The sequence below is a fragment of the Lingula anatina genome, chromosome 9 (genome assembly GCF_051362555.1).
Source record: "Lingula anatina isolate TDL-2025a chromosome 9, LinAna3.0, whole genome shotgun sequence".
Lineage (NCBI taxonomy): Eukaryota > Metazoa > Brachiopoda > Lingulata > Lingulida > Lingulidae > Lingula > Lingula anatina.
Genome location: NC_141775.1, coordinates 1,941,804 through 1,962,683, shown reverse-complemented (window position 1 = coordinate 1,962,683; position 20,880 = coordinate 1,941,804). Strand labels below are relative to the sequence as shown.

Here is a 20,880-nt window from a genome sequence, read left to right as displayed (position 1 = left end):
TTGACTGGAGCTTTTTTTACTTTTGGTTAAAGAACAGAGCGACCCTAGCGTCTCTAACCAAACATCAAAACACGACTTAAAACGGTGCATTCGCTTTGACGTCATCGCACGTAGTTCTCGCGGTGAATAAATACCGTTTAACCCATATAAAACACATCAATGCGGCTTTTCTTTCCGCTCGACTAGATTCAAATCTGGAAGTCAGCCCAACGGGGTTTATTTCAGAATAACTGTTGATTGCATTTGCTATCTGAAGAGCGAGGAAAGGGGTGCTACTCTAAAGGGGATGATTTTAGTGTAAGAGTGACCTAATTCACAAGCCATTGCTACGCAACGCTGCTGGGGGTCACTATGCTATCGATGGAGTGCAAAGGCGTGTGATTGCGATATAAAAAATACTATAATATTTGATCTCATCAGTTTGCTCGATACACTCACAGTTTTAGCACCATTCAATGCTTTGTGTAATATAGATTATGTTAAATGTCATTTTGAAGTGATTCGACTACATTCAGTGACAAAATTTGCTGGAGCTCAAATTAGCGCAGTAATTTCAATCACCTGCTCATTTGAAAAATAGATCCTAGGGTAAATCAAAATGGCGGAGTTGGATCGACTGGACAGCTCTCTGACGACTATGGACTGGCTCCCGCGGCTAAATGTCCGGGGAGCAATGACAGGCGAACGCGGAGGAGGGGGGATGGTGGACACGGGTGCAAAGGCGCCCGGCGGAATGACTGCGATGCGCAAAGCGCCAAATTCGCCATTAGATACGTCAGCTACGTTGGACCAGAACGAAGCCCAGCAAGTAAAAGATGGGAAACCCCCCTATAGTTATGCCAACTTAATTACTTTTGCAATCAACAGCTCGAACAAGAAGAAAATGACTCTCAGTGAGATCTATCAGTGGATTTGTGATAATTTTCCTTACTACAGAGAAGCTGGCAATGGCTGGAAAGTAAGTAGTTTAAATGAACTCAGCGCAACGTCAGAAAGGCGCCGCAGTACAGCCTCTTTCACTGTATTATATCAATGTTTGCCTGTCACTTCAATTTTATTCAAGGTTAGACGCCCAACGAGTCTCCTATTGCTGCATGAATATATAAAAATGTAGATTCATCGGACAGCGTGCATGTTTGCACCTTCAGATAAACATTCCAGTTTTTCAACATTTTTTTAGATTTATTAAAAAATGCCTCAATTACTTACTGATAATAAATGCATCATTAACCTCATCCTCATTTGCAGAACAGTAGTAGCAGCAACAACATGTTCAGAGTTGTTTCTGTCTCATTACTAGAAGGATCTCTCTTGATTTCAGACCAGTTGCATTTTACTAAATATTTATATATTGAAGTATATTTGCAACATTTGACATGGACTAGTTAGTGGCATTATCATCCTTAGTAAGGTTTGGTAAAGTAATTTCAAGCTTGTAAAAATATGTAAGTGCATCTATCTGGTGATAGAATCTTCCAAACAAACAGATTAAGACAATGCTTGTTTTGCACCCCTCTATAATAATAGTGTTGTTTATCAGGGAAAGTAAAGCTTCTACCCATCCCTGTCCATACCCCCTGTTTTTTCTCACGGCCCCAAGATGCCTTTGAACAAGACTGTCATTACTCAGCCAGTACATTGTGAGGTAATGCCCATTAGAATAAGTAGATGGCACAGAGAGTGTCAGTGAATCAATGTGTCTTATTCATATTTGATGGAGTGGTTTTCTGCTGTAGCTGTGCAGTTTCTGAACCTGCGAATGGGAAGGCAAATAAGGTCGAAGGCTGTGTTCACATCAGGAAGATAGTCTAGACCAGTCTTGCTGATCTGGTAGAAAAAAGTTGTTGCTGTACTTGTACCTACCTGGGTTGGGTATGACAGGCAGTCAAAAGAAAGATGTGTTCACATCGAATCTAGGTTAAGTCAGTCTGTGAAAGAAACTAATTATCCCTACTGAGTTAGACACAGAAGGCAGGCAAGAACTAGATATTGATTTTAAAACAGATAGCCAGGCTTGGGGAGTAGGTCAGAACGGGTCGGGTCAAAACTATCACTGACCAATGTGGCTGAAGCTGTGACTGGTCAATGCTGAAGCTGTAACCACACGTCGTGGACAGCTTAACAAGTTTCTACGATTCGGGTGTTATAGCTGCTAGAGTGATTCAGTTATGTCCGACCCCATTCTTTTCTTCATCCCATTTTTCTCCCATCCTCATGCCCCCCCCCCCCACCACCACCAAAATGAATCCAGTTTTAAAGCTAGCTCTCTCTGTGTGTGTGTGTGTGGGGGGGGGGGGGGGGGGGGGATCCGTTTAGATGATTCAAATCATAGCCAGGCTATTTAGTCATCTTACTGTCACAACTTTCAGGCTTCTCATTTAATCAGAAGCCTGAAAAAAAACAAACTTTCTGATAGTATACTGCACAGTGTGAAAAGGGCCCTATTAGAGAGACAAAATGAAATCTTCATAATATCTCAAAGTAGAAAAAAAGAGGTTTATGTTCAGAGTTTCAATTTGGTGGCTGATAATCTGACATAAGATTTGTTTGTCAAATATTAATTTCCTGAAACTGAGCTGTCATAGGTTGAAATTATAAAGAAAAAATCTAAAGAGGGGAAGATTTTGGGGAGCATTATGGAAATTCCAATCCCACTTTTTAGTCAACATACTAGAAAGCTGTTAAAAAGAATAAAAAAAAGATAAAAACTACCAAGAATAAAACAAACATCTGATTGTTTGTGCCACAGTCTTAAATCTGTTTCAAGACACAACTTCTAACCATAACTATATATGTGATATTGCAAATGTGTTCAATGAAAAAGTATATAGATAAAGAAATAAATAAGAAAGTGATGGTAGTCATGAGTTATTATTTTTATTATCATTTTTATTCAAAAAATGTTCAGCAATTTGGTGTCATGCAGCATTCCTGTAAGTGTAAAGACATCAGTTTTTATGTCAATCAAAGAGTTTTGCAGTAACATAAGTAAAAGTCTTGCTGTACTACCATAAATAGAGTCCATGTGTGTCAAGTTGTTTTTCTCTGCATGATCGAAAAATCTAAGATAGAAAAGTCTAGACACTAAATGAGAATCTTGCAATCGAATTATTTAATTAGGTTTTGGTTACAGTAATTCCATACTTTTTAGATAACTCAATACATGATACAGATAATTTTTCATTAAATATTATGTACCTAAATGACAAATGCTTCATTTCCAAGTGTCATGTAGGACAGTATGACGTTGTAGGTTTTAGGTGTAAATTGTCTAATTCAGTTTTTACGTAGCATTCGTTCACAGAAGTTAAGTTTATTTTAGTGCCAAGTTGTTATGGTACTGATTAGCGGTATTTGTCAGATTCGCCATGGAAAAGACAAGTCCAAGGAATGTTCTAATACTCTGAAGTATCAAATAAACGTACCGGTACGTTAATTAATTTTCCAAATTTCTTCCCGCCGGTACGCTCCATTTTCACCCAGTACGCTTATTAATTTTTCAAAAATCTTCCACCCGGTATGTTTATTAAATACATATTGTACCGGTGGGAAATTACACAAGTACAAGTCACGCTTTTTATTTTCTTAAATTGAAGTATAATGAGAAGAAAATTGAGATCTCAACTCATTACCGACTGTTCTACCAACAGCACTGGAAAGTAGGTCAAGCGGAAGTCGCTCTCTGAACACAACAGTACATGCGTCACCTGATTTCAGTTCCTATAAATAGACGTGCTTTCCCTTCAACAGTGACAACTACTCATGTACATCGATCGAATGATGCAATGTCACAAGGTGATAGGATCATATTTATAGCTAAGGAGGTCATTTCAAGTGCAGCAAAGAAGTTGTGCCTGTTTTCAAACGTCAATTATTTCATGCCGATTTATGATTTAAACGATGTTAAATCACATTTCTATGTAAGATAAACCCTTAGGAGTTTACAGGTATGCAAAACGAACCTTATATCTGAGAATAAATTTACTATGAATAACGTCTCCGTATGGCTCTCGGAGGCGGCTTGGGTGCGACATATCTGGGTCTTCGGCCCCTGACGATTATGAAATTTAACTCATGGCAAATATATATATATATATTTTGAAATAAATTAGATATCCCGTTTTTAAGATAAATTATAATACTGAGTGAATTTTACCTGGTGAATTTTTTTTTTTTTGATCAATAGTAAGTTTTTTCCCTCTCTTCTTCTTCTTTACTTTTATTTATTTATTTCATTTTTTTTTTTTTTTGGGGGGGGGGGGGGGGGAGTGGTGCAAAGGTTTTTTCCACCCAGTACTTTTATTCCATCCAGTACTTTTATTAAATTTCGAGATTTTTTACACCCAGTACTTTTATTCCATCAGTACTTTTATTAAATTTTGAGATTTTTTTCCACCCAGTACTTTTATTCCATCAGTTCTTTTATTCGATACTTCAGAGTAATCAACTTGCTAGTTATGTCTTAAAATTTTTTAACCAAAAATCACTGTGCATCTCCAGGCTTGCAAATTGATGATTTCTTTCGGTTGAAACAAGTTTATTTTAGTTTAATTATATAAATGAAAACAATAATAATAATTATTATAATGCAAATAAATGAATAAAGTGATTGCTGGTGTTTTATAACAAACAAATAACTTAATGTACGGCTATTATCGCTAAGATTGTTCGTGATTCCAAGGAATTGTATTTACTGATATTTCAGTGACATCATCCAGTTACTTTGGAAAAAAAAGTTTCAGTAAAATGTTTTGAATAATTTTATGGTAAAAATCAATATGTTATGTTATATTATGTCATCATTGACATTTGGTAAACAGTTCCCAGTTTCTCTGTGCTATACATGCATATAATACATTAATTGGGCAAATCACTAGTGTATTATTCCTTTCTGGCTGTGCTTTCTGGCCAAACAATTATTTCATATAACTGTGGAACCATCCATTTTTCGGTTAAGAGCTTAATTTTTTTCTTTGTTTGCTACAACTCAAAAGGTGAATAATTTATGACTTTTAAAAAAGTACAGTATTTGTAAAATTCAGTTTTTCCTGTTGTAAAGATTGAGTCATTACCTTATATATGACAGCTCAAGTTTACATTCCAAGTCCTTGATAAGTGCTTTGAATTAGAGCCCCAAATATATCTGAAAGTCATTTGTTCTTTATGTCCCTGTGTGAAATGCCCATGTTTTGTCAAAGACTGTCAAAAATGACAGAAGGATAAGTGCTGATATTTCACTTGTTCACATCATGACTAAATTAGAACACATGAACAGGTGATTGAATGATCTATCTTAGGTTTTGATATGAACAGATACTATGTGATCTTAGGTCTTGAAATGAACAGGTAAGTATTCCATCCAAGTTATTTCCCTGTGTGAACAGGTAATTATATGACCTAAGTATGAACAGGTGTAAGTTTAGAGGTAGTAATTCTCTCATGCACCTGGTCATTTAAATTATTCAATTACTAGTAGTTGGGAAAAGTTGTCAGACATGATTAACAGAGGATTAACAGAAGCATAACATTTTGTCCAATTTCGAGAATGAATCTGCTGTGGAGAGACATAGCTATACTTGTTACCACTGAGAATTTAAAAGTAAAACTCAGTTGTGGTATTTCAGTCACAAATACATGTTTTCTCTAAAATCCATAAACCATTACAAGAGATGTCCTTAACTTGATTGCTGTGTCATGAAATGCCCTGAACCCGAATGCTTTGGATGTCATGAATTACCCGTAATGTCAGGACATGTCCTAAACCTGGACACCTTTTTATCATATATATATATATATATATGAAACAGCTGTATACCAAACAGGGCTTTTCCTAGGATTTGGGGGCACAGCCTGTCTAAAATTATCACCTGTAATTTCCTACAAACTTTCAGGGAGTCCAAGCCATCATTTTTCAAAAAAAAAAAATTTCATAAGTTGTCCAGCTGTCTTTGAAAATATTGGTCCTTTGCCCTCTGGTGATGCTGGACAGTTCGCTGGGCAAAGCCTTGATACCAAATCAACAATTTTTTCTATTTTAATTGAAATTATCTTTTTTATGTGATGTTTGTGTTAAATTGTTCTTTTCCTCTTCTTTTCAGAATTCAATACGACATAATCTCTCTTTAAATAAGTGTTTTCTCAAAGTACCTAGATCAAAAGATGACCCAGGCAAGGTAAGATTTTTTTTCTTCTATTTTCAATTAAGAAAATAAGTCAAAATAAAATGAAATACTTTTTTGTTTTATATGGTTTGAAAATGTCATTAAAATGTCACAAGATTTATATTGTTGTTCATTGTTTTGATTCAAACAAAGCTGAAAGTATAATAAGACATCAGGGAGAGGGGGGTCAGAAAAAAGTGTATATCTCTCTGTCCGAACATTCCAGACTTGGTCGACTGTCTGTTTGTCTTTCTGTCTATCTGTCTGTCAGTCTGTCTACCTGTCTGCTTGTCTGTCTGTCTGTCTGTCTGTCCGTCTTTCTACCTGTCTGCTTGTCTGTCTGTCTGTCTGCCTGTCTGTCTACCTGCCTGCCCATCTTCAAGTCTGACTGATTTCCTGTAATTGACTTCTCTTATTTCATATCTGTCCAAGCCTATTATGCAACTGTGTGTGCCAAACTATGTAGTCATTAAGCACATAGTTTACTAGTATAAGGATATGAGAGTTCTGCATACATATAATTGTTTGCCTCTTCACGGAATGTTTAATTTCCAAGTGGAAGTTGCACGATTTTGTACAGATTCTCATAGGTCTGCAAATAAATTATAATTGTCTATAATGGACTTCAAACTTGAAATAGTACTTCTCAGTATAGAATATGTGTAGTTTTTGATTTACTCTGGATGCAAAGCAGACTAAATAGAGCCCGAGTCTCCTTAAAATATTAATTGCTGTCCAATATTGTAGATTTAGACACATTTTGACCTTAAATTAATTTTGCTAATTGTGTGTGATAGGTAGACAGGACTGAGGTCATACTTGGTATGCTTTATCAACTTAAATTCTTATCAAAATTTTAATGGAAGTAAAGAAAAGAAAAAGAAACTAAAAGTTATGTAAAGATTTGAAATTCCAAAACTTCAAAACAGGACAGCAAAATGTTCGCACTGACTGTCCAGTAACTGGAACATTGCGCAATGCGAGTTCAATCACCTGAGTGTGTGAAATAACACACTTATCAGCAAAATTGCTTTTTGAATTGTTTCCTGTTTCTGACCCAGAAATAATCAAAGACACCAAAGAAGGAATCAATGAAATCTTTTCTTTTTTATAATCGGGCATTGAATAATTTACGAAAAAAGAAATTCCTTAAAAGAGCTTTGGAGCAAGAGTTTTTAGTTTATTGACAAGAAATTCTCCTTAGTATATATTTAGGGGGGTTTGTTTGTATTGAATGACCTCTTTAGATTTTGCTATAAATAAATTCTCACACCACACTCCCCGGCGACCGGGCTTGCCCTTACTGTTTGTTTGAGGTAACCAAAACAATGTCTCTGAAATATACCAGCTATTCTTTAGAGAGGGAATTCCTTGACCTTATTTTCATTCAAGGCTATTGATACATACTGTATGTGTTTCTATGAATAGTGGATATTTCACAACCGAGGGAGTGGGGCGGGGCGTCTTTTAATGTTTTTTCACTTGGCTTTTTTTCCATTCCTCATTTGACTTCTTCTTTTGGGGTTTGCTTTTCTGTAAAATCTAGAAAGGGGAAAGGCTTTAACAACCAGATTGTTTGTTCTGTTGCCACAACTGTAAGGGGATCTGGACTGCAGAAAACGATTGAAGAAATACAAGATTGCATTCGTATGACAAATTCCCATTGAAATATGTATGATTAAGATTATTTTTGAGGTCAAATTATAAATCTGGATAACTGCCACATACTTAAAAAAACCCTCCAAGCATGATTCAGTTCTTGTCTACTGTAAATGTCTTTTGTCTACGAACCTGTCCATAACGATTTTGTGTTATAATAATGAAAAATAAATTAAAAAATGATGAATTTCAGTCATTGCAAAACAATTAAAAAATTAATTCTTAACTTACTTCCAAATATTTTGATACACTTTGTCTCCAAGTTAAAAAAAAAAGAAGACTGGTTCTGCAAACATGCACGCACACACTCACGCATGCACGCTTTAACTCGCTAAATGACTAACTTTTCTGCTTGCAGGGTTCCTATTGGGCAATAGACAGTAATCCGCCAGATGATAGCATTCCTGGAAGAACAAAGAAGAGGAGGTCCAGTGACAGGGTAAGATTTACTGGGATTGAAGGACAGATGGGGGCTTTTAGGGGCCAAAGGGGGAATGGGGGGGGGGAAGAGACTTCGCCCTGGGCCTGTTTCATGAAAGACCAATTTTGAAATCTACCGCCACTGAAGATGAAATGTTGGTTGTCCAGTGGGTTGCAATATTGTTCTCTGTTCTTCTACACAACGAAAAAAAAAATCATTTTTAGTAAAAAAGAAAATCACTGACCAGAAAAAAAAACTGTGGTGTGGTTGATAAATAGCCACCCAGCAATCTTCCATGTGTCTTAGAACAAGGCAAGATAAAACTTGTTCTTCAGTGTTGGGGGTCCATTCGTTAATTATATTATATTATAGATTTATAGTTTTGTTTTGTTTCAGCTTTCTCCCTACAGTCCCGATGGCAGTTTCAGTAGTTCCAACAACAGCATGGGGTCCCCTACACTGAACACTATCAATATGCATAACTCTTTCTCACCACAACATTCAGCAGGGCAGACGGTGAGTAGCAGCTCTGTGCCTGGGTTCTTGTTGAAGGAAATCTGTTATTTTGTGTCGCAGTTTTACCATGCTATTAGTTTATAGCCCATCTGTGTACGTGTGATGCATGAAAAATAAAGCAGAATATAAATAGAATATAAATAAAGTAGTTTGATATATAGATATGTGCAAGATTGTATATTGAGTGAAAAAAAATAAACAACCCTCTTCTGCACAATAAAAACAAAAGAATACTGGTGAAATTTGCATCAGAACTTCAAAGGAGGATTTAGTCCATTTATGAAGAATTACTCAACAATACAGCTGTATTCAGAGAGAGAGATTGGCCTTGTGTAGGGGGACTTTTAAGAAACCATTCTTAGAAAATGCTCCATTAACTCTGGTACCTGGAAAACCAGTTGGCCATTGGTTCAAACGAAAATTCTCTTTGTTGGGACAGCTCTTTGTTGAAAAGCCGGGTATTTTATGAAGGCACTGTGGTTGGAATGTCCAGTTGCTCCACATTGTTGTGGTACAGGTTTAAATGACTCAGAATTGTTTTTCTGTCTAGTGAACAACTGTTGTTCTGTTCTGGTTGGTGGTAGGAAATAATGGAAGAGAAAAATGGATGTTTAGCCCCAGTAGGGTTCTGTCCTGTTTGCTTTTTATGTTCTTGTTTTCTATTTTAGACAACAGTTGTGAATATCCCAAAACTTCAAAATTTTTTTTTTTTTTTTTTTCGATAGTGAATCTAAAATTACAGTTTCTTTACTATTTAAAACAGATTACAGGAATATGGATGTCTCAAAGCACAAGGGCCTATTACTGGCTTTTTTTTCTTTACGAATCTTCCCTCCCCTGGCTAAGCTGATAATGAAATTAACAGGTTAAGACATATTCTTGTATAGAACTGTGAAAATTAACTATTTGAAGGTGTTGTTTCTATACCAAACAGGTATTTTCATTAAAATGGATAACACTTGTGCGTCACTTAAAGGTCACTGTGGACCAGAGTTACAAGGATACTTGCAATTGATTAGAGAATGAAAACACATCAAGGGTTGGATAGGGATTGGAAAGATGGATACGTGTGGTTTTCCTGAAAATTCCAGCAGACTTTTAAATCCCAGATGTTGAATGTCATAATTCTTCCCTGTGGAAATGACTCAAAATGACCAATTAATATTGTTAAGTTTAATTTTCTGACACATCTAGATTAAATTTCTGTACATAATGTAAATTGTTATTCAATTCCGAAAGTTTTTTTTTTTTTTTTTTAGATGGGGGGGGGGAGTGGGTAAAATTCTTTGAGAGCATGTTTGGATCATTTCAGTGATTACAGCATGTATTTTATGAACAACTAAAAGTAATGAAAAATTGGACTACCAAAACTTAAGTACTGTTTTTCATCAAGTTGAACCTTCTACATTGTTTTCCATCACTCAACATTGATAGATAAGTTCACAAGTGCCTCCATGTCCTGATTGGAAACACTGTTTTAGCCTTCTTATGTCATATGTAGCTGAAAGTTTTTTCAAGAATACCAAGCATTGGTTATTGTTATTCTTCATGTCACATTGACAAAAAAAAAAAAAAAATCAAGGCTAGACATGTCCCCTACTGTGAAAAAGGAAAAACGTAGTCAAAAACATCAACCATACAACACCATTAGTGCTCTGTATGTGTTTTCATAATACTTTTGTGTCTAACATGCTATCATGAATACCTCTATATGTAAAAAAATGTGTCAAATTGCTCATTATTTAATCTCTTCAAAATTTGGATTAATAAATAAACACTTGGTGTCTTCAGCCTAGTAGGAGGGCCTTTAGCAAAGTCTGACATGAGCTTTTTCCATGGAAAAGCCGAATTCCGCATTTCTGAATTCAATTCTGATGGTTCCTGAGATTCGTCAAGGTTGGGTGTTGTGTCCCATGATAAATGTTCAGTTTTTTTTTAACCTAGTCTTATGTTTACTTAAGGTTGTAGCTTATAGCATCCCTCACTGCCCTATAACCAATCATCTTTCCTGCAGTCCCTCTCAAGTAATTTGGCAATATTTTCTCCGATTTCAGTGAGTTGTAGTAGCGCTTTCAACGTTTGCACAAAACATGGCTAGAAATCAGCTTTGAATGTCCTTTAATCTTCTGCTGTGATCAGACGTCTAAGAAAACGGAACTGAAAATGGGGTTTGACAATCTTATATGATATTTAAAAAATTTAGGGTAGTTGTGTTTATCAATATCCTCTTCATCACTCTTGTTCAGTGAAGTGTCTGTCATTAAAGATTGTATAATATTATGTCTAATTTATTAGTCTAGTAATTGTTTTTAAATTTTATCCTATTTCTTTTCCAGCCTCTTCGGAGTTCTTTCGTTGAAAACAACCCAGCTTTTGAAGATCTTAGTGCCTCCTTCAGGAGTCTGTACAAGTCAGTCTTTGAAAGCTCACAAGGTAATCAGTTATTCACATTATACATTCTGTACCTTAGATCACCTTTCTTATGCAATAAAGTCTTCAGACTGGATTTGGAATTTGATTGATGTGGGTTTAATGTGTTACGTAGTTTGAAAGTGCACATGATGATGCGTCTGTATCAATATTGATAATAATGTTCCGTATATTGGTGAGGCTAACAAATATTTGATAGAGGTTAGTTGTCTGTGCATGGCAGGCGGATTCTAGACATGTACATTCATTGTCAAAGGTTTGGGAAATATCTTGCCAACTGTCTCTGCCACAGCTTTTAGGTTGATATAGCTTGAATTTTACTGTTATAGTAATGATACTTGTATTAGCACCCGTCTTGACATTACAGGACTATTCTGTATAAAGTGAAGACATTTGATAACCTCATTGTTTGGTTTGGCTTACGACAATTTCTGGAAGTCCCCAGACTTCGGCGTATTGTAGTACATCACTTCTCTGAAGACATAATGTTATATATTTATGCTTTTTATTTATGGATTCATTTATTTACGCATTCATTTTGAAGGAGTGGGAAATAATTCAATTTTGTATGTCTAAAGCCATAATAATTCTTGTAACGTTACCATTTTGTTCTAGTTGGCTTACAGCAATTTTTGGGCAGTAGTAGCACTCAGCTGCGCCTCAGTTCCAGTCAGATTCCGTCAGTCGTAGGCGGCAACCCCGTCCAGTCGTTACCACATAGTGGTGATTTAGAAAACGCGTGTAATTTTATTAAAGAGGAGGAGGAGGAGGAAGCTAGAAATGGTCACGGTATGCAGCTCAAGAGTGACGTGTGTCTTCTTACTCTTGGTGATTTGATAGTTTGTCCTCTACTGCGTTTTTTTTTTTTTTCCACATATATGTTTACTTTTTTCCCCTTGTCACAAATATTTTGGCTAGTTTGCTGAAAAATTTTCATCGGATCTCCCCCTTTTTTTTTTAAAAAAAAGAGATTGTGTCTTTTCTATGTACTTTCTTTAAAAAAATCATTTTGAATTAAATTTCTTTTAAATTATTTTTGACCAAGTTTCATTTGACAGTGTGCATATTTTTTTCTTCACTGTCTTTTTTTTTTTAAACATTTTCAATTGATATCCTAGAAGTGTATGCAGTGTTGTTTACTGTGTGAAAAGCAGTGAAATGTCATGTCCAGTGTGGTTTGGATCTCTAGTTTCCTCCTCTTTTCTCCATGGCTTTAACTTCTGATTCATTTTCAAACTGGTACTTACTGGTCAGTTCAGTTCTGTATCATGTTGGTTTTTATTTATTTATTTATTTATTTATTTATTTATTTATTTATTTATTTTTTAGACCTTAAAACACCCCCCAATCTCTCTGCCCTCGCCCACCCCACCCGGCCCAATTAGCTCACAAACATTGAGAAATGACATTGAACCTAAGTGGTATTTACATTCATAGCACACCTTTTTGGCAGTTCCTTTGAACCCCCCCCCCCCTCGGACACACACCCAAACCCCTCCCACCCATTGGCTTTAAATTAACTATTCTGACCAAGCTGCAGGTGTGTTTCCCATATCAGAATAACTTGATAAGTGTCCACTACTTGTTTACAGGGAAAGTTCCTCCACTTACTAACAGCGGAAATTTAGGGCTTGGGCCATTTGTGAATCAATCACAGCAGGGTAAGTGAACCACAAGATTTCATCTTTTTATGAAATATAGGGATTGTCAGCTAATGGCACACCATGGTTTCATTTCAAATGCACCGTCTCTCTCTCTCTCTCTCTCTTTTTTTCTCACACTTTGTTTTTAGCAAATTGCTCAAAAAATTGTTTGGATTATTTTAAGGCTTTGGTGTGACGATTTGAAACAAATCTGTTTTAAGTTGGATCATCATCTTAGATATGTCCATGGAGAGTGGTCAACTTAAAAAATATTCTGCACGTTTTTTTATTCTTATTAGACTCATAACCCCTCTTACATGTTAATATTATTCACACCTATATTTTATTCACACTTTCAACTGAAAGTTTTTGCACTTTTGCATAATTTTACTGGTCCCCCCCCCACCCTGCCCCTTTTACTGATATTTAACTATTGCTATTGCATTCATGAAGAACAGATATGCCCCTCTTTAAAATAATCTCCTTTAGGATTGATTATTTTGTTTAATAAATTATTTTTTCCTCATCAAATTGCCCTTATCTTAGCCACATATGTAATATTCATCTCTCTTGTGTCTTGTAAATAGTTCAAGTTTGATGCTCCCAATGTTGTCCTATTTCTAGGTCACTTGTTAAGATTTTTAGCTTAATGCACTAGAATATGATTATTTGTGAATTTATCTTGTGCATTAATTAAATTCACTTTTCTGTTTAGAATATTAGTAGTACAGCTGTTATCCTGCATCCTATCTTTGACATTTATTTTAATATTTAGTTTTTTATTTTTAATTACTTTCATTACTCACTTACTCTTAAACATGTCTTGAACTCTGTTATTTTTGCTCTCTTTCTGCACGGTGGTAGAGTTATACTTAACCTTCTTCACTGTTGTCCGTTTTCTAGGTCACTCATTTAGCTGTTCTCAGGGCAGCTATAGCTCTAGCTACTCATCCTGCAGTAGACAGAGCTATAGTCGCTCTCTTCCCAATGTACCAGGATGTACAAATACTTGTGGTATGTCTTCATACAGGGATAGAAATCATCACTGACACTGTATTTGTGGGGAAATATTGGTCTCATCTTCACTATATGACGTAGTGCTTTTATTGCTTGTTTGATTAGTCTTGTATTTGCCCCCCAAAAAAAAGAGGGTAGAAAAGAAAGTATTTCTTATTTCCTCCAAAGCTTGCATGCTACCGAAAGAAAAACATTAACTAAATGAAATATTCAAATCTAAGTTAATATTGAATTTCGATTAAATACATGAATTTATGCTGTCATGGTTTTTCACTTAAAGCTTATAAAATTTTTAAAAAATATTGTGTTGTGAACATCTTAAATTGTCTCTAAAAGATGCTGAATTGTGAATTGCATTCAAGTCAGATTTAAATTTATGTGGAACTAAAGATGATTCATTCCACATAAATAAAATATTTAAGGGGGGTGGGGGAGGTGAAAATTCTGAGCCATTACCCTGGCAAATCTTGTGTTGCATCCAACCTTGCTCTAATGAAAGTAGAGATTTCTATCCCTGAACTTGCATGCAACAAGTCAGTAGTTCATTTTGTCTTAAAATATCATAAATATAAGCTTCCTACTTACATTTTTCTTATAAACTAATATTTTTGAAGTCCCTTGATAAAGATTTAGTTTAACAGGACTGTATTGAAGCATGAAGCAGCCTTTTGCAGTAGATGTCAGCAGTGATTTTTAAAAAATAATTTTGCATCAAAGATATTTTCATAACCTTGTCATGATTAATATCCTAAAATAACCTTAAGTCCATTTTAACATTATGATCATCAGTCTACTTCATAAAGAAGCATGGAAGCTTGTAATCCTGCATAAAAGCCGTTTCTGTATACAAATGTCCTTCCTTATGTCACCTAGATAATTCTTTCAACATCAAAATGTTGTGTTTTCCTTAAAATTGGGTCCACCTAGCTCAGTGCAACACACAGAAGCAGCCCGGATTTTGATTAGGATAAAAAATTTACTTGTCATGGAAATCCAATACTTTGGCACACATCTGATTCAATATTATGATGGTTGGCGGGACAAGAGAGGGATCAGATAGGCTGTCTACAGTGATCTAATCGCAATCAGACAGCCTGTTGAGATTGGCTGCACTGAGCAAAATTGACCCAACTTGACTGCTAACACTACTTAAGACTTATTACTAATGATGTACCTCATCCTAAGCTTTACTAGTAACTATGACTTAAAACATCTTCTCCCCAAACCCAAGTAAACCAAAAATATGCGGCCCAGTGCTTAACCTTTTAACCATACCCCTGAACCTTAACACCATTTTCTGCCTGTTATATTAACCACTCCATAAAAACCTATTTCACCTAGGCAAAGTATCTGATTCACTTGATGCTAAGTCCTCCTCTGTGAAGAGAGCAATCGAGAAATGTCTATTGCCATGTGCTTATGAATAATAAACAGCAGTATAATGTGTGAAAAGTAAAGAGCATATTGTATAACAATAATAAGTTACATTAGAATTAACAATTTGAAAGGCATGATCATGTTTTAGGCTAGCGTAACCTTTGGTACAAAAAATTAATAAATTTCTTCATTTATTTTGTGTAAGGCATGCCTGTAATTTGTGTCTGAAAAAGAGGTGTTTTGTAGCTGAACATATAGAGATAGGTGTGCCCACTCAAATGGTAAAACAAATGGGCCTCTTAATGCTTCACAACATGGGCAGTGGAATATTTTAAAAATGTTTATAATAGTAATTATTATTACTTATTTATTTATTTATTTATTTATTTTTAACAATTAAGTTCCATGTCAATTGATGCTTGTGCAACATACACAATTACTTCCTGCACATCAATTCATTGTTATTTTACTTTATTTTCATTTTTTCTCCCTTTTTTTTTCAGCAGGCAACCAGAGCCTGTCTGCCTCTAACATAGATTGGCTGGCCAATCTGGATGCATTGAAGGAGAGTGTGAGGTTGGCAGGGACCAGCCAGCTTGACTGGCAACATATTGATATGACACAGTTTCAAGGTAGTGTCACTGTGTGTGTGTGCGTGTGCGTGTGCGTGTGCATGTGTGTGTGCATGTGTCAAGCTTTGTAGTGGGTCACCATATTTGACACGCAGACTAGTTCTGAATGTGGCCTTTGTGTGTGTGTGGGAGGGGGGGGGGGGGGGAGTGCTCCTAAGAGAGAGAACAAGTCGGCTGATCTCAAAAAATGATTGTCAGCAGAAAAATATTATTAGTTGAAGAGCCAAAAAGTAAAAGGAAAAAATAGAACTTTATTATTATTATAGTCAGAATACTTTGACTTTAAGTGAGATCAAAAAATAATTGTGGAAAATTGAAGATAATTAGATATTATACTGAATTATTTGCATTCAGGTTTGATGGAAAGCATGAAGCAAGCGGACCAGAATAACTGGTCTCTGAATCCACAAGAGTTTGCAGACCTGGCATCGTCGCTAAATTCATTTTTCCAGCAGGCGGGGATCCTGCAGCAGTCTCAGCAGGGGGTCCAGGTGAACTATGACCTCTTTAACAGCCACAATAGCCATCACAGTTCAGCTTCTAGTTCTATCTCAGGTAATTATTTTTTTTTTATTTGTATCAGTTACATTGTGGGTAAAATTCATTCCAACTGATTTAAGACCAACTCCATGAATCAGGGCTCAGTGAGCATGTTTTTACACATTAATGATGCAGTCAGACTTCAATGAGTGGCTGCATAGATGAAGTGATTGATAATTAAATCAAGTTCTTATTAACTTTCAGGCCTCTACAGTTACATTCACTTTATGATATTACTTTAAAGAACTACAGTGATTCATGCTTCATTTGGTACAAAATTTGCAGTAGAGGCAGCACATGTCCTCAACCAAGAGAAGCCCAAACCTGTACCTAAAACCTGTTCACTGTCTCCACTTTCAGGCAACTATAACAGTCACTCCAGCTCCCAGGCAGGATCCCTTATGAGTAACAGTGGCACCCATCTCATGCCCCCAACACCTGGCTCTCAGCACTCCCTTAGTCCTCAGATCAGCCCAAGGCAGATGCAGGTAAACCACCTTGTCACATCCAGCAGTCTACGACCACATTCACAACTGCAGACTGAAAAAGATATATTAGGATATACTGGGATTAAATTGAAGCCAATAGATGAGACCCAGATATCTCTTTATGTATCTTAGGTTTTACTAAAAAGTGATATAAATTTAACACAGATTTGTGTGTTTTTTTTTTTTTTTTTACTTTTCTTGGACAAAAAGCATTTACCTATTCCACCTGTCAGCCTCTTAAATGATTCTTACTTTATTTCACATATAATTATAACCATACGATTGTTGCTTGTCTTTTTCAGCATTCTGGTAGCTACAACCAACACATGCCAATGAATCCTCCTCCCCCTCCTCGTCAGCCGCCACCACAGTACAACAGCAAGCCATCAGACGAAATAGAGTTTGAGTTTGACTACGATAAACTGTTATAGATATAAAAATTTCGACTTTTTTGACAAGGTACTGGTGGCGTTGCCACCTGCACTTTTTGAACAGCAGGACTTGAGAAAAAAGTTTGTGTACCACAGAACTGTAGAGGGCAGCAGCTATGTATATTTACCAGACATTAGAGAGCAGCACTGCTCTTGCAAGACAGTCCCATCCTTAGGTACCAGTAGTTTATAAAGTGAGCAGTGGATGTACGGAGAAACTGGAGAAAATTTCACTGAGCTTACAAGACAAACGGAAGACTATGCTGGCATTAAAATGTGAGGCAGTTAGGGCAGCGCTACAGTGCAGCCAAGAGGAGCCCAGTTGTGTTTCTTCAGTTAATCAGTTCACAATCTGCTGAAAAAGGTTTTTCTAAAAGATGAAGAGATTGCTACAGGGTGATGTTTCCTAAACTACTGACCAAAGATCAGAAAATTTGACCACAAGTGGACACAAACCTGGTTGTTATCTTTTTAAAAGTGTCCAAGGAAAAAAAAAACTTTGTACAAAAGATAACTACAGCTACATGTTCTGAGACTATTTAATGATGACTTATTTTTTTCTCCATGAGTATGATATCTATTTAAAGAATATTTTACGTATTGATGCAAATCCATGCATTTGTTTGTAAATATAAAGATATAGTTATTTCTGTGTGACATGCAGTTATATTACTGAAACCGTCCAGAGTTAATATAATACAGAGAATGATGACCTTCATTATAATATACACATATTCTACATTATATAATTATATATATATTGTGTTTTATATATTATGTAGATTTGAATGTAAATTGTGTTATATGTATATTATACCTTTTTGTGTTTGTAACATATATGAAATGTTGTTTAGAGATATACATGTATGAAATATTAAGTTATATTTTGTAATGAGTTTTGAAGACTATTATATATATATTGGTAAGAAGATCAAGCCCTATGTTGCGTTTTATCCTATTATATGATAGATATAAGGAAAATTGCCTTTTCGTGTCATGGATCAGGGTTTAGGCGAGTGCTTATTGTTGATACTTGTCTTTATAATATAGACAAATCATGCTAGGGAAACAACCCAAAAAACAAAGCTTTTAGTGTGGTACTTTGCATATACAGTTCAATGATATTTTTGTTTTTAACATAGTAGTAAATTGTTTTTTTTTTTTCTCTGCGTCGTCTCTTTGAGTCTGTTATGTTGACTGCATTTTCCATAATGATACCTTACTTTTGTGACTTTCTTTTTATTTACTTCCAACCCTTCAACCCAATGTTCCCATTTTTATTAAGAATTTAATTTAATTGAAATTTTCACTGTTATTATTATTTAAAAGCCAAGAGGCATTTCATCGTGTTGTGAGAACTAATTCAGGAATTTAGAAGAATTAATTCCAACTCTGGTTGTGATCCCAGACTATTGAAAATCAATTAGTTACTAATTCTTTTATGTTAAAATGAAAATGCCAAAGCCTAACATCAGGTATTTAATTTTTGTGACAAATATAAATGTTGTCTGATCTGGGCTTGTATTTGTTAGATAATTGTTGTTTTCTCTCATGAAAATACAGGATTGGTCCTTCCCTTTATTTGCACTGTTATATTGAAACATTTCTTTCACTTTCTACTTGTTTCACATTTCATGTAATTCGATAAATGTTTCAGTTGTAAATATGTCAATACAGTTAGTGCATTTTTGGTCGGTTGTGCCTTATTTAAGGTAGGATAATGTATTACATTTGATCTTGAAAATTAACATGTTTGGTGTGAAATTGACCACATACGGTATAGTAGCACAGTGATCATAGTACCTTTGTTATTGCATGAAATGTTTCTCTCTCATTTCGCAGGCTTTATTCTAGTCATTATAGTGCTAAGAGAAAAATTGGAATCTTGACTTAGATGCTTAATGACTGCAATGGAGCATATACATAATTTAACCAAATTCCGAACATGTCATGTACAGTATGCCCCAAGTTTTATGATTGCGGTTTTAATATGACACTCCTCTACCCAATATCCATTACACTGAGTTTCACAGCACGATGTATTGATTGAGACTTTTTGAAAAAATCTTAATTTTACCTCTGAATGCCAATATTTTTACTGTCACAGTGGCAACATTAGTTGTATTGCTGAACTTTTCCTTTTAATAACTTGCTTTTTCATTTTCGTTTTCAAATGTGCAAATGTGAAGTTTGGTAGCATTTGACTGACTTTTCGCAGCCACTGACAGTTGTATCAACTATGCCACGTGCACGTATGATGCAGAAGTAAGCTTCATGCATGCACTTGTGCACCGAATGTCACACTTGAAAAGCATGCACACTTGCTAATTTTAAAACAAAGAAACTGACCCGCAATAGATGTAGCTTGCAGTTAAAATTGGTTGTGTTGTATATACTTCTTGCTGGATGATTGAATGTGAAAATAAGCAGTTGACCTGCTATTTGAAAGTATGGGTAGTAAGGTAACGAGTCATATTTTTTCGAAATTATCAATCTTTCAGATAGGTACGTAATTTTGGAATCCTTGAAAGTTGTATTTTTCTATAGGATTTTGTGGTGCTTTTGTAGAATTAAACTATAGGGTAGCCTGCTTTTCACTTTTGTTGCAACCATTCAGTAGGAATGTTGAATTTAATGAATTTAAGACATTAAAGTATACAGTTTAGGTAAAATTCACACTTTTTCCCATTGAAAAGAGCGAGTGAAACTATCCTTATGGGCTCTCTTAACTTAAGCTCTCATGGTTCCAATTCAGATCAAGTTAAATGACTTAATGCTAATTGTAACCAAGCTGGCGTTAACTTTGCATGATGATAAAGGGGACAAACTTTCTACTGATGTTTTGTGAGGAAAGTTGATTTTTTATTTATTTATTTATATTATTATTATTATTATTATTATTTTTGTTTTGAATGACTGCTTCAGATTTAAACCACCAGAGGGCACTCTGAGCGTGACCATGAAATCGTCATCAGTTGAGAATAAAAATAAAAGACCTTATAAATGGACTAGCTGTTTGCAAACATCAGCCTCAGATCTGTGAGAGAGAATGCCCAGATTAACAACTTGATCCACAATTTCATAGCACCAATGTAAAATTAACAACCGCCAAGCACTGTGCTTCAAAACACAAACCATAAATTCACCAGCCATTCGATAAATTTCTTATGTCCCCAAGATTGTAAGGAATGCATTGCTGCCATATTAATATTCAGTGTGGATAGAAGGGTATAGGGATACAACAGCTTTATTTGTTTTGACACTTTTTATTAATCCTTTTTCTTTCGTCAAGGAAGTAGAAAGAGGAGTATGTGTAACTCTTTTTCAACTAGGAATCTCCAAAACATGCAACATGCTCTTTCCCACTTCTTCTACCATGTTGATGAAAAAAAGAGCATGCATGTGTACAGGCAGAGACTGGGATTAAGGCTGGCCATATTGTCTGTGTCCATGTTTTATTTTCCATTCGTGGACTGAAATCATGGATGGTGTCGTCCATTTGGGCATTCCTGCTCCTAAATCTGAGGCTTGTGATAGCAAAAACTGAAGTTGGGTATCCATATCT

The 20,880-nt window shown here is 35.5% G+C and overlaps 1 protein-coding gene across 4 annotated transcripts; it reads left to right on the top strand.

The window, feature by feature from the left end:
* Positions 1–209: 209 nt before the first annotated feature.
* On the top strand, positions 210–20,323 carry LOC106177931 (forkhead box protein J3). 4 transcript variants are annotated; one of them, XM_086995059.1, is made up of 12 exons: positions 210–958; positions 6,099–6,173; positions 8,179–8,259; positions 8,638–8,757; positions 11,094–11,190; positions 11,803–11,976; positions 12,780–12,848; positions 13,734–13,844; positions 15,728–15,856; positions 16,211–16,411; positions 16,757–16,884; positions 17,187–20,323. In XM_086995059.1, the coding sequence occupies exons 1-12, from the start codon at positions 599–601 to the stop codon at positions 17,313–17,315; spliced, it is 1,674 nt and encodes a 557-aa protein (XP_086851185.1). In that variant the 5' UTR covers positions 210–598; the 3' UTR covers positions 17,316–20,323. The 4 variants fall into 4 exon arrangements, with proteins under 4 accessions (XP_086851185.1, XP_086851186.1, XP_086851187.1 ...); XM_086995060.1 differs by lacking the exon at positions 13,734–13,844 and having other exon boundaries at positions 214–958; XM_086995061.1 differs by lacking the exon at positions 11,803–11,976 and having other exon boundaries at positions 216–958.
* Positions 20,324–20,880: the final 557 nt, after the last annotated feature.

Coding starts and splice junctions, on each gene's coding strand:
- LOC106177931 (XM_086995059.1), top strand. CDS start 599: ATGGCGGAGTTGGATCGACTGGACAGCTCTCTGACGACTATGGACTGG. Junction 13,845..15,727: donor AGGATGTACAAATACTTGTG/GTATGTCTTCAT, acceptor TTTTTTTTTCAG/CAGGCAACCAGAGCCTGTCT. Junction 15,857..16,210: donor TGATATGACACAGTTTCAAG/GTAGTGTCACTG, acceptor ATTTGCATTCAG/GTTTGATGGAAAGCATGAAG.